Source organism: Meleagris gallopavo, chromosome 4, assembly GCF_000146605.3.
Source record: "Meleagris gallopavo isolate NT-WF06-2002-E0010 breed Aviagen turkey brand Nicholas breeding stock chromosome 4, Turkey_5.1, whole genome shotgun sequence".
NCBI classification, from domain to species: domain Eukaryota; kingdom Metazoa; phylum Chordata; class Aves; order Galliformes; family Phasianidae; genus Meleagris; species Meleagris gallopavo.
In genome coordinates this window covers 12,985,406-13,002,518 of record NC_015014.2, presented here as the reverse complement: position 1 = coordinate 13,002,518, position 17,113 = coordinate 12,985,406, and the positions used below count along the sequence as shown (strand labels likewise).

General features: G+C 38.1%; 2 protein-coding genes across 2 annotated transcripts in view; one reads left to right on the top strand and one right to left on the bottom strand.

The window, feature by feature from the left end:
• Positions 1-3,472, top strand: part of GATB (glutamyl-tRNA amidotransferase subunit B) — a 67,662-nt gene extending 64,190 nt beyond the window's left edge. The window contains exons 14-15 of the transcript XR_793179.2: positions 319-1,311; positions 3,383-3,472. The gene's annotated coding sequence lies outside the window, so the exon portion shown is untranslated. The remainder of the gene's footprint in view (positions 1-318; positions 1,312-3,382) is intronic.
• FAM160A1 (family with sequence similarity 160 member A1) overlaps positions 1-17,113 on the bottom strand; it is an 83,520-nt gene that overhangs the window by 14,432 nt on the left and 51,975 nt on the right. The window contains exons 5-7 of the mRNA XM_010709551.3: positions 16,330-16,488; positions 14,825-14,911; positions 3,415-3,582 (exon numbers count right to left, since the gene is read on the bottom strand). Of these exons, the coding sequence (XP_010707853.1) occupies positions 3,415-3,582; positions 14,825-14,911; positions 16,330-16,488 (414 nt within the window). The remainder of the gene's footprint in view (positions 1-3,414; positions 3,583-14,824; positions 14,912-16,329; positions 16,489-17,113) is intronic.

Genomic DNA, 17,113 nt, shown 5'->3' with positions numbered 1-17,113 from the left:
TTTTTCTAAATTTATTAGTTTAACCCAGCATGAAGGGAACTCTGTAACTGCTAAGGTAAGTATTAGGTTTTACTGCCGACATAGAATTTGAATCAACAAGATATTTTTCTGAAAAGAAAAAAAAAAGTTAAAAATTACTTAAAAGTTTCTGCTTAACATATTAAGAATGATGAGTGTTGACATGTTAAGAAGCTGAATGCTCCTATACTTCAGTGCCTTTATACCTACAATTGAATTTACTGACATAGACCAGAACTACACAAGTCATTTTTATCAGAATCTACTCCATGTGGATAACTCCCCATCCTCTCATTACAGGCCACCTGGATAGCTGGGAACTATGGCATGATCCTTTCTGTGAGACCAGAAGAAAAGAAAGAACAGTACTCCTCATTGGAATTGCATGTGTGTCTTCTTTAGGAAAAGTCTGACCAATGTACTCATCAGCAAGTACTTCAGCAGTCACATGCAGCAGAGGCAAAAATCATACCCGTTCTGTGACAAGCACCCCACTTTCACACTAGTCTTACAAAAGACTAAAAACTGGGACTCGCAGGTTTTTGGTCTCTACTTAAGACACATATCTTTCAAAACTATCATACAGTGTATTTCTATAAGCTTGCTTGTAGAAATGTGTCAATACGGTAAAAGAATGATCTCTAAGCTTTCATCGATTTTCACGAACCACAGCACCATAATTTCACTGCCTTTTCATGTGTTTTTCCTTGGGCATTTGCTCCTGCGCTGCTCTTTCCTGGAAATAGCATCTTGCAGCTGGCTTAGATTCCAGGGCGAGGCTGACTCTTGTGAGAATTACTTAGCATAAACTGACGACTACTTAGAGTTTCAAGTTGGTGTTTTATTCTTGCCTCCCGTTATACTAGTAATGTAAACTCCAATAATTAGTACATGAAGTAAACTGCACTTTTCAGTAGCTAAACAAGGAACCAGATAAAGAAAAAGCTATAGATATTTCTCTTCCTTTTTTCAGTCAGTGAACATCCTTCATAATTCATTCAGGATTAAATCTCACATCATTCCCAGGCATGGCTTCTCTTTCCAACTGTGGTATTTCCTCCTTTTCACTGCAGTCAGTCTTCTTCCTCCCACTGTTAAAATTCTCTGTACTAACTGCAACAGCACGTTGCTGTTCCTCTCCAGCCCATGCTTTCGCAAGAATGTCAACTTAAAAGGCACTTTGTTTCACTATTTCCATTCTCTGTTTCAGCCCAGTGACTCAGCTCCCCTACAGGATGATCAGCTGTCCACAGTGAGCACGACCAGAAGAATGCACAGACTTATTTTAGAAGTGTATGTATATTTTCCCTTACTCGGTTTCCATCTCTGTGGAACCATTAAATGCTAAATTTTAAATAAACCTTACTTGATAGTCTCTGAAAAGCAAAAGTTTCTTTGATCACCTTTCCTAGTTTGGTCATTAAACTAACACCCAGAGAAAAACAAGAGAGCGAATAAGCCCTGCATTCAAAAAGCAAGCTGGGATGTGGACATGCATGTAGGTAATAAAGCACACCCAGGCACAGAAAGAAGATAACCAGAGAAAGCTTATGAGCTGGCCTGCTGTGAGGCAAAGCAGAGCTCAAATCCATTGCCCTGCCAGCATTGTCCAATGCTCATAACAGAAACCAACAGGAAGGTCCTTGCTAGTCCAAGATCTCATGCCTACAAAAATAGCAAGAGAAAGAAAAAGGGCAGTAAAGAAAGAAAGAAAAAATCTGAACTCCAGTTCTTAATGGAAACAAAGAGGTAGAGTTGAAGAGCAGCAGGGCAAGCTTGAGGACGAAGTGAGATCCTTACACAAAAGCTGTACTTTAGTGGGGGTAAAACAGGAATTCTTATTTCCTCTCTGAAACTGAGAACCAAGTCTAACTGTTCTTCGTACTGTGCAAGTTCAAAATATACTAATTCCTTAAATTTTTCCAGCATTTAAAAAATTGCAGCTTATAGGAAAACGTTTGCACTATGGTTGCAAAGAGAAATGAGAAATCAAGAATCTTTCAAAGAAGAAATGCTAGTCAATTTTTGGGCCTCATAAGAAGAAATGATTTAATGTACTACCAGGAGATAAAAAGTGCAGGACTTAACAAGTGCTTTTTGGCCACCTGTCTGTATGTAAGCTTAATTCTGGGTGAATTATTAATAATTATTTTCAAGAGGTAACATATACTGTTTCTGTGCTACAAAAACCAAACAGAAGGCTGCAGTTCTGGCTTTTGCACTTGGCCAAGCTATACTGCGGCAAACTCATTTAGTTCACAGAACCATTTTGGCTGAGATCCTGAGTTACTCAGCAGAAGGATTCTTTACAATTCCAATCTTGCTTGCCTAAGGAACAGTAATTAATGATTATCAGAGACAACAGCATTTGCATTTTTGTCGACAGAAACTGTTTCAGTTTTCAGATTTAATGCATCTTAGGGATGCAGTAACAGCAGCATATATCCATATTTGCATCGCACCCACATTTCAAAACAAATTTCAGACAATGTCTCTAATACACAAATTCAATGCACATGCTGGTGTTCTGGCTTCTCATGCCCCAAAACACTATACTGTATTTTATGCACAAAGCTGCGCATCATGCAAGATTCAGGAAAGGCTGCCAGCCAAACATGGCTCCAAAGGGTCATCCAGTGCAACAAGTATTCACTTCCTGTGCCAGAAGATCAAACTGTTATCTCAGCTAACTCCCCAGCCACTGTGGTGCATTATGTCTGTGCTGAGAAGGGGCTCACTGCAAATTTGAGATAAACCTTACTGCACAGAGGAGTGAAGAAACAAAAGGAAAGAGCGATCTGATCACTTGAACAAGCAAGTGCCTTGCTTTAATGAAACAAGAAAGCTGGCAGTATCACAGTTAAGCAAACATGCTAGAGCAATGCAGACTTGGTTCCTGAGAACTCTACTGGCAATACTGCAGTTCACAACTTAAGCAATTCGAAGACATCCTTGCAGAGCTCCCACTGTCTCCTACAAAGATCATTTACAAATACCTATTGCTTGGCAGAACTGCAAAGATAGAAAGTGTTCCTTGCCTTCGTTACGTTCTGAAGTCCTAGGGATGTGTTGTCTTGGCAGCACTAATTCACCATTATCCAGAATATAAATGCTTCCAAATTTACCTTTACTTTTCAAACAGAATTTAGACTTCCAAAGGCCCTCATCTACCTTTACCCCATTTCCTAAATATGTAAAACCACTTCACACATTTATCAACTTCTTAGGAGAGCTACAGCTAGATGCCAGAACACAAACAAAGTATTAAAAATCTAAAGGTACACATTAGGATGGGGGAGAAAACTCCTAGCTAGATAAACAGGAATTTCCCTTTCCCATTTAATTAGTTTACCTATACCCACAGGAAAACCTGAACTCCTTTCCTGCTCATCTTACCCGAAATGGCGTGTTGATTCGGCTAGTAAGTGTATCTAGGATGTGCACGTTCTCATGTCGGTGCAGCAGAATAAAACGGAGGAAAATCTTAAGGAGGGCTGGCTCTGAAACACTACGCAGAAAGAGATCCAGATATGCAGTAGTGGCCATCACTTCTTCCACCGTCACCTACAGGGAAAAACAAGGTAAATGGGAACATATTGCACACACAAAACGTCCATCCATACCTTGCAGCTGCATGATACCTGGCACCCACCCGAAGCTTCCCACACATAGTACTGCCACAAAATTATTCAGATCTTTACTTTTTAAAAGTAGTGTGCTTCTGACTTGCTCACAAACATTTTGAGCCCATTTCTTACCTGTCTTGCTTTCCCAGAAAAAAAAAACAAACCTCTAACCAACAGCCCAAATCTCACAGATGTTGCAATACAAAGAGCCAAATCCTTCCAGAAGCTCCCCACCACTTTTCTGCCATGTCAGCAGTTTTGACTCACACTTCTCATTCCTTAGAAGTGTTCTCAGATGTTGTGAATACATACATCTACCACATTATTAAAAATAAATGACAACAGAGCAGAATCAAAGCACAGTACAAACTCATAGTTCCAGAGTTTTAAAAAATATATATGAAAAATATGTCTACCCGGAATTTTGCCCCTATTTTCCTTCTTTTTATTTTGTCTCATCTCAGTTTTTAAAAGGTACACGATATAGGTCCACGCATGTACAATCCAAAGACAAAAGCCTCTGCTATCAGAAAACAATTCAGCTATCCATACCAGTTGGTTAACCCATATTGTTCTGCTACACGCAATCCTTTTGGAGCTTAGCTATTGACAGTATGCACTGGCAAGGCACAGCGGAATTCCAAAGGCCACCTCTGCACCACACACTGCTGTTGCAAAGTCAGCTTCTTAAAAATAGTTACCCAGAAGCCTAATAAGCTTAAGTGTACAAAGAAAAACCCTTAAATACAAGAATCTGTCTATATGAAAGGAAGTATTAAACATCTTTTGTTTATCAAAGTTAGCTGGATAAATGAAAGGACTGATTTTAATAAAAAAAAAAGACTGTCACTTAAGAACTAAGAGGATTTAGAAAGTACTCAGAAGGGCAGCACTTACGTAACACACCGTAAATATTAAAACCCCTGTTCCGTTGTGCTGCACGTTAGCTACACTCACAGTAATGTCATGCAGCAAATGTTCCCTTTAAAGCTTTTAAGATCACAAGCTGCTTCTGGCCAGTTACACAGAACATAGGAATGCTGCATGCAGCCCGCAGACCTCATGGAGAGGGGCACTGACAAGGAGAGCAGCTTCAGGGGAGTGCTGAAGTTATAGGCATCAATTCAGTCTTTCTGAGACTTTAACACTCAGCTCCTTAACAACAAGCAGCAGACCACTGTCTTGAATATAGGTCTTTCATGAAAAAATATCTATTAACTTCTACTCCAAAATGGAATACTGTTCATGGATTCATTCCTCTTCCTCCTCCCCCTACAAACATCAAGTGGGGTAAAAAATAGTTGCTAGGTCAAGCACTTCAACTTCACAATCTGAATTTACATTGTGGCTACAGCTCTGGTTCAATGTCTGCATTATTTTAAGTATTATGACAAAATGCTTTCTTCTTGTGTGCGCGCGCGCACACACACACACATTCCCACTGCCACATGTAAACCAGCATAAAACTTGCTCAGGAATTGAGTCGGGGTTGTGCAACAGAGAAAATTGTTTCTAGCTGAAGTGGAGATTCATTTTTTCAACAGCCAAAAGCATAGGAACTTGCGGGGTAAGAAAAGAGCAGCTTTCTGATCACAGCCGTTGCCTGCTGCCCTGAGAATTGGCACTGGCATTTTTTTATTATTTATTTTTAAAAGCAACAAACTGTAAAAAGCAAACCCAAGAAATCCATCATATGACATCATAATGATAGCACAGAGTTCAGTGAAGAGTTTAAAACCTCTGCCAAGAAAAGGCCAGACAGAAGTAATACATTCTTATGTCTCTGTCACTGCTCCTCCTCTACGGAAAATGAAGCACGAACTTGGCCTGCAGGCTTCAAAGATGTTTGTTGACAGTGGAGGAACGGCCCTATGTATATGGACAAAATCTGAAACTGTAAATGAAAGCAAAAAAGCCAGCAGATTCACAAGGGCAGTGACCTTTTTCTGAAACCAATGCTCTTTGGGCAATACGCGCTACCCTGCTATCAGCAAGAGAAAGCCACAAGCTTTTCAGAGCTGTATCATGAATGAACCACAAAGGGCAGAAGAAAGCCAGTGAGAGATTTCTTTAGAAAAGAACACTTCAATTCTGAGAGTGCGCTCAGTACTCCTTGCTGCTCGGGGACTAAGTGAAAGAGAAATCCTGTTTACTGTAGCCAACATCTCACTGATACTACTAAATAGAGCTAAAAGCACCAAGTAGTTACTAAAGAAGCTCAGATGGCTCAGGGAAAAGTAACTTATAGCTTCAGTAAATCTCAACTATTTGAATTGAGGCTTTTCGTGCAGAGTGCTACATTACACTTCATATTTTATTCTTCTTGGAAAAGATGTTGTCGAATCTGCTAATCTATTTTCTGAGACAGAGCGGAGAGACAGTTTTTTCAAGACTTAAAACGGTTTCATAAGAATCTTATGGATTATTGGATTTTCCAATGAAAATGCACTGCCTTATTCAAAACACTCTTTCAAAATTTGACAAGAAATGAGGCTATCTTCTATTCTGCAGCGCACTGCACCTCACACACAGGAGGTAAGCCAAGGTTCTACCAGTACCATTAACACCGCCATGCTCAGTAAGCAAAATTTCTAACTATTTGAGGCACCAAGAGAAGTGTTCAAAAAGGCTAATTTTAGCTCCATGAGGCCAGTTTGCATTTTACTCAACGACGTACATTAGCCTGCCTTGAACAAGCCTCTAGAGACCTCACTTTCCTTTGCGATTAACTGAGGAATAATTTGGGAGAAATCAGTCACGTTAAGCAAAAACCAGCTTGGCAAAGACCCTTTTAACTCTGTAAACCCATTCTACAGATCACATTATACGTAATACATTCAGTGTCGAAAGCAAGGCTAGTCCAATTTGTGCAGTTATTATTGAAGATCTGTTTTCTAAAACATCAAACCCAGGGTATTAAGCTTCCTTCAGACTACCTGCTGTTGTCTCTCCTTACAATAATGTCTTGTGAGACAGATTTACGGAAAGTAGGAAAATCCTTTCTAATAAATCCAAATCGGTGCTTAGGTAAACAACAAAAGAACAAATGTTCCCAGAGAACAAAACATTACTGTACACATCAAGAATGTCTGCTACAAACTAAACCCAAGGCAGCTTACAAAAAACTTGTATTTTATTGTAAACATTGATTTCGGTGCAATTTGTCCCAGCTAGCCCTCACATTGAATTTATGTGGACATCTTTGAAAGGATAAGACACGTCCACAAGTGTGACATTTAATCTGAAATTTCCTGATCTCCGATAATTTGAGTATAAAGAAAAATACCACAACAGAAGGAGATGAAGAAAATCAAGACATAAAATCCTTTGCTAAGTAACTGAATTTCAAGGTATGCTTCTGATAAAGATATTTCAGCAATATTATAATCCTTCACTGTCACAATCGCTAAAACTAAAACCCACCAGCAGCATATTTTCAATCTCTTCCACTGAGATTGCTAGGGAATAGCAAAGAGCAGATATCTCTGCTCTTGTAGATTTAAAAATGAAAAATGATAAAAATCTGTGTCCATTACGTTACTCAGACAAGAATTCCACCATTCCTATTTTCATTATCTATAGTGTACTGATGAAAACTTGCTGCAATGTTAAAAAATACACATACAAAGCATATGTCTTCAGATACCATTTAGAAACCTCATCCACATGTTTTTCTTTACAACAACCAGTTGTTAAAGATATTTTTGCAGATGGTCTACCCAAGAATCTTCACAGCCAGGCAGATATTTGATCAGAGTTAAGTGAAAACAGAAGGCCTCTTGTAGCATTCTATTACCCTTCCCTAATTATGTAATAATTTTTAGCAAATCTTTTCTTGCCTCTTTTGATGACTGATTAGAAGGTAAGACAGAACACTGTAAAGAGATCCAGCTTTCACAAGTCACAGTGCCAAGTGATTGCAGAGAGCCAGAAATTACTGTCACAGCGAGTTCAGTTTAATATATTATACTCACTGTGTTAGACCAATTGCACTGATTCTTTATTACTGGCTATTCTCCCTTGGGATCTGCACAATATACTTTCTAATTTACAGCTTTGTGCCCTCCTATGAGAATATGGTTATCATGATTCCTCCTCTCCCTTCACGCTTTCCTTCTTATGAGCATTTAATATTGCCTATGAAGAGACCATGAATATTCTCATTAGAACTTATCCTCGAAATCCATGAGCAGTTTAAACCTGAATAAACTTATCTTCCTCACATATATATATATACATATATATATAAAAAAGACACAAACCATTTCCACCCTCTTCTACTTTCTGTTCATTTTCTACTTGCTCCCCGCTTTAATAGGCAGAAGCGATCATCCTTCACTACACAGCAAATTGGCTCAGGACAAAACTATCAAGGAAACGCAGGTGACTTTTATCCTCAATCTATCAGTTTCTCATATGTCCTGGCAGAAGGGAGGTGGGGGACAGGTGGGAAGAGGGACAGGAAGTTTGCACATAGGGAGGAACCAGGAAACCAGAACTTCTCTGACTTCTTTCAACTTAAGTTTATAAGCAGTTTCAGTTTGTATCAGGTTAAAATCTAACTCAAGTGCAGTGTTTGATGTACAAAGTGAAGGGCACCTTTAACACATGTCCACTTAGCAGTGGGCAAGTTTCATAGCTACTGGTGGGTTTCTCCAAAGCATAGCACTAATAAGAGTTTTTCAACAACACTGGATTTACACCTTTTTTTACTGCATTTGTCCAAATGCCTTTCGGTAAGGTGAGAAATGGAATTATTTCTAAATGAAAACTGACATTCTTTCAGGATATTTATAAAGATGTTACTTCTAATCAGTATAGTATAATTTACAGGTCATTTCCCCCTTGCTGGGCTGTGTAATCATCGAGCAAGTATTATTGAATTATCACAGTAGCACACCACGTTAGAGGTTTTCCTGTAGATGTTTTGTGCACAGTAACTGGGGTCCATCTGACAAAGCTTATTTGACAGGACCGTGCCAGTGCTTCCACAAAGCGCTTCTGTTCGCCTGGCCAACAGCAACGTTCCACGCTAAAAAGCTGGTACAATTTTCCATTATTCAGATTAAAACAAGCCTTCCAAGTACAGAAATAATTATATCGTAGTTAGCAATTAAATGCCATGTAGCGTGATGGTAAGTGCTAAGAAATTAAAATTTTGCTTTAATCATATACATTGACAAAGTTTTAGCACTGTCTTCAATAAAATGAAATTACACAAATTACATAAACACTCGAGATGATCAGGACAGATATCTTCACTACCCAAATTCTCTGAATGTGACATTATGAGCTTACAGGGAAACGATATACATAGCCAATCTCACGTAGCTAACACAGCACATTACTCTATATATACCACAGTGGGGCTGCTAATTATCTAACACATGGTTTTGATGGCAACACACCTATCTATTAGAGCTCCCAAAAAGGAATACATTGATCAGATTGCTGCAAAAGAACCACAACTGCCTAAAAGAATAAGATGAATAAGCATTTTCTACTACCAAATACACAGAGAGTAAAATAAGGCAACAAGGCCTCTGACAGAACCGTTAATATTTCTTAGCCTTCAATGGCTTTATTCTGGATTCATGCTGGGGTTTCAACTAGAGTTTAACTAACGAGTGAATAATCTTGATTTGCTTGGACCATTGCAAAGTTTGGCCCAAGACAGAGCTCCAGAAAGTTAGCTTTGAAAAAAAGTGAGAAACAGTCGGTGAGATAAATCACAGAAATTTAATGGCATGGCTCAGTTCATGAGCAGAATTACACCTTCTCACAGATATTCTTATTTAAGTACCAAAACCTGGGGAAAAACGTACAGAATTGCATAATTTCAAGTTTTAACTGACATGCTGTCAAAAAGCACCAGTCTTAAATTATGAGCCAATTCTACCAGAGAGTCTTACTTTTCTCAAATTCCAGACATCAGAAAGAATAAAAGATGGTTTGGGCAAAAATCAAAATCATGGGCTGTTACTATAAAATGAAAACTATCAAATTAACCTTGCCTTTATCTCTGCACTTTTTCAGGCAAAGTATTTTATTCTTTTTGGCTGAACTGCACAGAAATAGGGAATTTGTGACCTTCCATAATGAACACTTGCACAGACCCCACAAGGTCACTGAATCACTTGCTTCCATTTCTCAAGAGTCAGATGACAGCAGCAAGGGAGGTAACTCCCCTGTATGAAGTACAATAAACACCAAACAAAGGATAAGGCAGGGCTATTCACTGCAGCCAGCTAATGCATATTCCTACTTTCACAACACAAATTCGGGCTGTCTACCCACTCAGCAAAGTGCAGCTTCTAGGGTATGAACATATTTGTCAACTGCTCATTATGGGGGTGGCTGGGATAATACACACAAAGTGGCAACAGACAAGTACAGAACAGGTATGAATTTACGCTACAAAAATGTCTATATATAGGACACATCTCTGAGAAATGAAATTAGGGAGTCATAAACTTAGATGATTTTTTTTTTTTTTTTCTTCCAAGCACATTGCAGTTAATCTGCTACCTAAATAACTTTCGGAGAGTTCACTGTGGAAAAGTAGACTATTTTAAGCTAGGTACCTAGTCAAATAAATTTGAAACTTCCTTAACCAGAAAAAAAAAGAACCAAAACCCCATGAAATAGCTAAATATTTTATTTTCTAACTGAATTAAGCCACAAAAACACACTAGGTTGCTCTGAAAGTAACGATTCCTCTTTTATTATGTTAGCCTACAGTGTCAGAAGTGTATGGTGGTGGTGTTGACATTGGTCTCCCCACCCCTGACCTACTCATAGAAGTGCATCACTATCCTCAACGCTCTCCTACTTCTCATACAAGGCTTCTATCACATAGTGAACCACGTGCATAGCAACTATGCATGAGGACAATCTGTAGCACTTAAAAAGTTGCAGACAATAAGCAGAGCTTACTGCTTTACTCCATAAATGTTACAGACATCTCATGACCATGAATGCACAGATCTCAAAGCCTTGAACAGCATACTGAAATTTTGAAAAGCCATGATACTTTCAATGAAAATATGGTTTAATTGTCCATTGCTTCAGGCTAGGAGAAGAGAAGGCCATTTCCAAACACATTAAGGGCAAGAAGCTGATTGGAAGCAATCAGCACAAATTTACAAAGTGGAAATCACACCTTCCACAGTGAGATGATCAGCCTGATGGATAAATACAGAGCAGCTGAAGTCTCTCTTAAAAGGCTTCTGACACCATCCCTTACACAACATACTCAAAGATGAAGTGATGGGTAGATAGACAGTGAGGTGGGATGGACTGAACTGCTTGGCTCAAAGGATTGTGATCTATCTGCAATGCAAAGCCCAGTGGGAGGCTGGTGATGAGTGGCCTACACTGGGGCCAGTGCAGTTCAGTACCAACAGTAACGACTCCGATGATGAGATGAAGTGTATCCTTCTGTAAGTTTGTAGGTGTTACAAAAGTGGGCAGAGATGCTGATGGATGGCTGTGCTGCCAGAAGAACTTTGACAGCCTGAAGAAGCAGGCAAATAGAAGTTCAATAATACAAATGCAGATCCCTGCACCTGGGGAGGAATGATTCTAAAACAACTGTACATTGGAAACCGACTGGCTGGAAAGCAGCTTTTCAAGAAAGAATGTGCAAGTCCTTGCGGACAAAAAACTGGCTATGAATAAACAGTGCATTTTTGCAGCAAAGGTGAACGACAGCTCTCTGGGCTGCATCAGGAGAAGCATTCCCAGAAGGTTGGCTGGGGGGCATCCTTCTTCTTTACCCAGCACTGGTAAGATGCAACTAGTGTGCAGGTATAACCAGGACAAGAAATGCACAGACAAGCCGGAGCAAGTTCTGCCAAAAGCAACAAAGCTGATTATGGTATGGGAGCATTTATCATACAAGGGGATTCTAAGAGACCTGGGATTGCTCAGCCAGGAGAACAGAAGGCTCAGCAGGATATTAGCATCATGAGCAAATAAAAGACAGGAAGAAGCAAAAATGAGTGAGCAGAACTTTTTTCTCAGTGATGCACACTAGAAGAACAAAAAGCCATATGACAATAAATGAAATCCAGGAAATTCCAATTTGACATTAAAAAAAAAAAACAACAACAACAACAAAAAACAACCAGAAGCAAGCTTCTCTAAGCAACCTGTTCTAGCTGATCCTGTTTGAGCAATAAGGTTAGACAGGACGACCTCCAGAGGTGCCTGCCAGTCTCTGCCACGCTGTGGTTCTGTAAAGAGAGAAGAATGAGAGTCTGGCCAGTACAACAGAGGAGTCTCTGCTTCAGTCCCAAACAGAGTAAATGTCCTCGTACCAGACATACTCCTCTTATCTGACTACATCAGTTGCAAAGGCAAACTGATGTTGCTATTGCTCCAAGAGGGATTAAAAGATAATGAGGCTATTTGCTACACAATTTATCAAATGCTGCTTGTATGCCTGCTTGGTTTATTTTGTTTTATATACTTGAATCACCTAAATTAGATTTGCGAATCAGACAGGAAGTCACATTAGTGTGATTTGTTAATGTTGCTGATGTTTTAAACAGAAATCAAATTTTATCACAATGAGAACACAAAACATTGAAGATACCTTTCCTAGATGTATACATTTTTAACTGGGAGATGCCTTTTCAAAAAAACAAATTCAAGTGCATCTTGGTGCAGAGACATGTTGTACTCAAAAAACAAACATCTTGAAGGAAAATCAGAATATATAGAGAACAAGTCTGAAGTTGTATGCCAGAGCCAAAAGCTCATGTCCTTTTTGAATTCTGCATTAAGTTAGACCCACAGGCTCTAACACAGATTGGGTGTGGGATGTAGGGCTTGCATGCCAAATGAAGTCTGGACTCCTTTCCTTCCTTCCTTCCATGCCTATCACTGAGAGTTATCAATCAGAAGCAGCTGTTTCATACCAATTAGATTCTACTAATAAGATTTACATGAACAGAAAGAAGCACCAATAATTCTCCATCTTCTTAAACCCTCTTTAACCTTCCACAGATCTGTCTTCCAAATAAGGGTTTCATACCATGTTCCTATATTCACTATATTTGAACTCAGAAGCCAGAATGAGTTACAGCAACTCAGGGATACCATATTCTAGGATACCAAACAAATTTTATCAGTTAAAAATAATAAAATCAAATCAAGATGCATTTTTATTCCTGTGTTTAATGAAAGTATTTCTGATTTTAAAAGCATCATGATGTGCCTGGCCCCTCTCATTTTGGCCCATGAGATTTTTTCCTGTGTTTTACTAAAAGAGCAAAACCTAAAGGTTAATTGTAACACTACAGTCCCCAAACAAATGACACTTGCTTACTCCTCAGCTCAGCATGGACTTTTTGAATGGCAACTACAAATGACTGAAGTATATTGAAAAGCTATTACAGCATCTGTCTTAATCCAGAGAGATCTGTCCCAAAAGTAAATATGTAAAATATTTATTTTGTGTTAAACTAAAAGAAGACTGAAGAGGTCAAAGGTGACTCTCTTTACATGTTTCCTTTTCCTATGGGTTTTTGGTCACGCAGACATGAGATCCTTGTATCAAATCCACTAGATGGTGCAATCCATCTTCTTCATTTAAAGTGTTTGGCATTTAGATACATAAAATAGTTAATTTTTTATGAGAAGAAGGTCAAACTTTATGCTAATCAAGAAAAGGTTTGTTACTGAAAGAAAAAAAGAACCAACAGAATGTAGTGGCTTCGGAAAGACCTCGAAGGCTTGAAGCTTACATATGTTAGCAGCCAACACTTCCACTTTCAAGGGAAGGATGACTTCACCCAATTTCAGAATATATAAATGAAGATCAACAAAATTTCCATTACATGAAAAAAACAACCCTAATCTGGACAGCGTATTTTAAAGGTCTTAAATAGCATCAGAAGGAGAATACTTAAACTAATAGGAAGTTAGCATTTTTACTGACCAATAAGGATAGCATTCAGCGGCAGTATTCAAAAACCCTAAAATTTGTCTTCAATGCTTTAGAGGCAAACACAGCACTCACTAAATCCTGGATCCCACGGCTGCATTCTAACATCTCACTTGCAATCTGTAACCTTGACTTAAAAGTGGCAACCTTTTCACTTTTGATCATACTCTGCAGAGCCAGTACAGAATAAAATCAAGATACAAAAATAATAATAAAAAAAAACACTGCCAGGTAGGATGGTGAAATATCTCTATGGCAAACTACAAACTTGATCTGGATTGCAGCCAGATTTTATGTCAGTCCTTTTCAAGTTCCCAAATGGTTTAAGTCTGCTGAATTATCAACAGTTCTATACTGCTTATTACTTACTGCCAAGACAAGTCCTACACTTGAAGGAGTTCCACTGGCCTCTGATAAATTCAACAAGTGTACTGCTTTCTGCTTGGCAGGCTTAGGAAAGATTAGTAGACATTTAAAAACAAAGTTCTCTTGTCATAGCAACTTCTGGTGGATAGCCAAAGAAGTCTTGATTTTTATTCTCAGCAACTCCTGCTTTTTCTCCTCAAACAAGATATTCTTTTTTTTGGGAAAAAGACGACTGCTAATGACATTCTCCAATTTCCTACCTAACACACACACACAAACACACACACACACACACACTCACCAGTATGAGTGGAATATTTTGTGAAGTATAATCCCTAAAAGTCAAAAGAGTTTTTTTCTTTAAAGTAATATAAGCTGCACTCTAATACATTAGAAAACTGACATCAAACCCATTTCTTCTGAACTTGATGAAAATACTTTCACCAACTGCAAGAAGGAAGCACAAAAACCACTACTATCTTAGATAAAATTAGTGTAATACTTCTTGATTTCCAGGAGGATTTTTTCCTAACTGAAACTTTTTCCTTTTGGGAAAAAATCCTCCTGGAAATATGTCTGTCATCATGAAGTTCTGTCTAAAAGTTCATCAATTTTGATGGCATGTCAATTTAGCAAAACAATAATATTTTTGTTCATTTCTTTAGAGAATCTTAAATGCTTTTTATCCACTTCTTGCTTAGTAACTATATAATGTATAATGTAAATACATAGTATGGAAAGGAAGCAGTCACTCATTTATTTAGAACTCACTACTGAAACTATATTCAATAGTGTCTTTACATAGGCATTATCCACAATACTTTTGTTGTTTATCCAGGTTGAGCTTGCATTCACCACTGACCTTATGAAGTGCAGGAGCCATTACTGGCACTAAAAATCCATTGTAAATGTAATTCACCAGCTGGTTACGTATCAAGGGATGTGCCACCTAAGGGGAAGAGAGTTGGAAGATAAAGACAGAGAACAATAGCAGTGAGACTGCAAACATGACTAGGAAGATACTACTTCTGGCCAATACCAAAACATTCTCCCATTTCAAAAACACATGCTCATTTATCCATCATACAAACATTTTCTATGATGTGGATTCTTAAAGATATTTTGTTCCACTAAGAAAATACAGCAACCGTGTTTACTTAGAGTAAGCCTGCCAAAGTTAGAGAGCAGGACTTCTCAATCTCCCTGCAAGATGACAAAGATGAACAGACAAACATGAAAGACTGCATGCCCATGCATCAAGGAAAGACTTGAGATTCTAAATTTAATTCTGGCAACCTTGTCAGGGTCACTTGAAGGTGGACTTGCCATCCTGAATTTGTCCTTTTACAATGAGAAAAGACAGAACAGCTGTTTACCTATGTTTCAATAGTAAATAAACAAAAGTACTCTCTAGCTATTGGGGTAAGAATAAATACATACCATCCACCATGGCAACAAAATACAATAGAATCTTAGCAGGATGGTTCAACCTCAAATGCTGTACCACCATCATCCATCTCCGACATGGTGGGCCAACACAGAAAAGAGGAGGCATTACTTTCCCAGCAGCAATTACATTTTAGAGAGATGCTTGCAAAATATATCTTTTACTTAAAAGTAAACGTGGCTCAATTTTCAATCCTACTCAGCCATTTCTTCAAGTAACACAAATATCCACCGTTTGTATAGAAGTTACAAAATACTTAAGTGAAATACTGGATGAGGGCTCTATAAGGCTCTATAATCCTTAAAAGCAATACAAAGTAAGGTATTAAATCCAGAAAAAGAGGGAGAAAAAAAAATCAAGAAATAATCATGAGGAACAGAGAGTGGATTCTATACAGGCCATTTTACAATGAAATTATATTCCTAGAAAGACAGCTAAATTCTGCTTAAGAAGGTGTTTTCTTCATTTTTTTTAATGTAGTGCGCACTGCAAGGTGAAACAGACTATTTTCTTCTGCATACTATTGTGAGAGTTTAAATATAGAGAAAGTGTTTTTTTAATGCTTAAATATATAATGACTATTTTCCCCCACATTTAAAAGCATTCAATTTATTTTTCCAGTGGCGTTAAAATGCAGTAACACGTTGGGTGATTTTTGTTTATTTATTTTTGAAAGTACAAGAGATGTTCCCAATTACATGATAAAATATCAAGAGTCTGATCAACTATGCTGACTTCATTAACATCTGTCATCTGAAAACCAAAAACATATTAATTTATTTTTATAATTGGGACAAGCAACACAAAGCCTTCCCTTTATAAGTAACATCTATTGGTATAACTAATAAACAAAAATAAACTCCCTAATTCAAAAAAACTGCAGAGTTTATAAAACCACTATTCCAACTTTGCTCCATTACCTGTATCACAGCATTGCAAAATTCAAGAGAGTTCATGAATTGCACAAGGGCAGGTGACAAGAGCCAGTCATCTTTCAGCAGGCAGTGCCACTCTTCTCCTTTTTCTTCCAACTTTGTAGGCAAAGATGAATAGAGGCCACTTAGCCCTGTTGCCAGCACCTGTATTTCAAAAACCAGAAGAGAAATAAGTTAACTTCCCCAACGTTCATCTGTTTCAATAGTGTTGCCACACAACAAATCATTTATCTTGCTAGCTTTAGCAACAAGTGAGTGTTATGATTAATTGAATTTCTTCTTGAAAGAGTTACATGGCAGAAATACATGAGTATTTTAAAGAGTCTTCTATATAATAGAATTCTTCCAGGAGCTGGTATCTGGGAGAAAGAGATGGGAAAAAGCAGGTTGTCTTACATTCTTTATCGGAAATGACAATTTCTTTTTTAAATGGTTATAAAATGATTTTACATTTCCCTTCAACCTTTTCCAGAAGAAGCAATCACTGTCATATTCTATAGTCTGTTACATGGGGGTGATTTGCATGTTACCATTTACATATGCATCCATGAAGTTTATTCAGTAGGAAATAAGAAAAAAACAGAAATGGTGGGGGAAGCATCCCCATCAACAAAAGTGAAGTTCAGCCTCACTGTGGTCACTGATACATGCTGACTTTTATTCATAGACCCTGGTATTCAGTTGAGTCCACGTCAAAAAAAAGAAAGAAAATACTCACTACTTGTAATTTTTCATCATCCTTTCTTATTCACTTGGAAGAAAAGAGAAG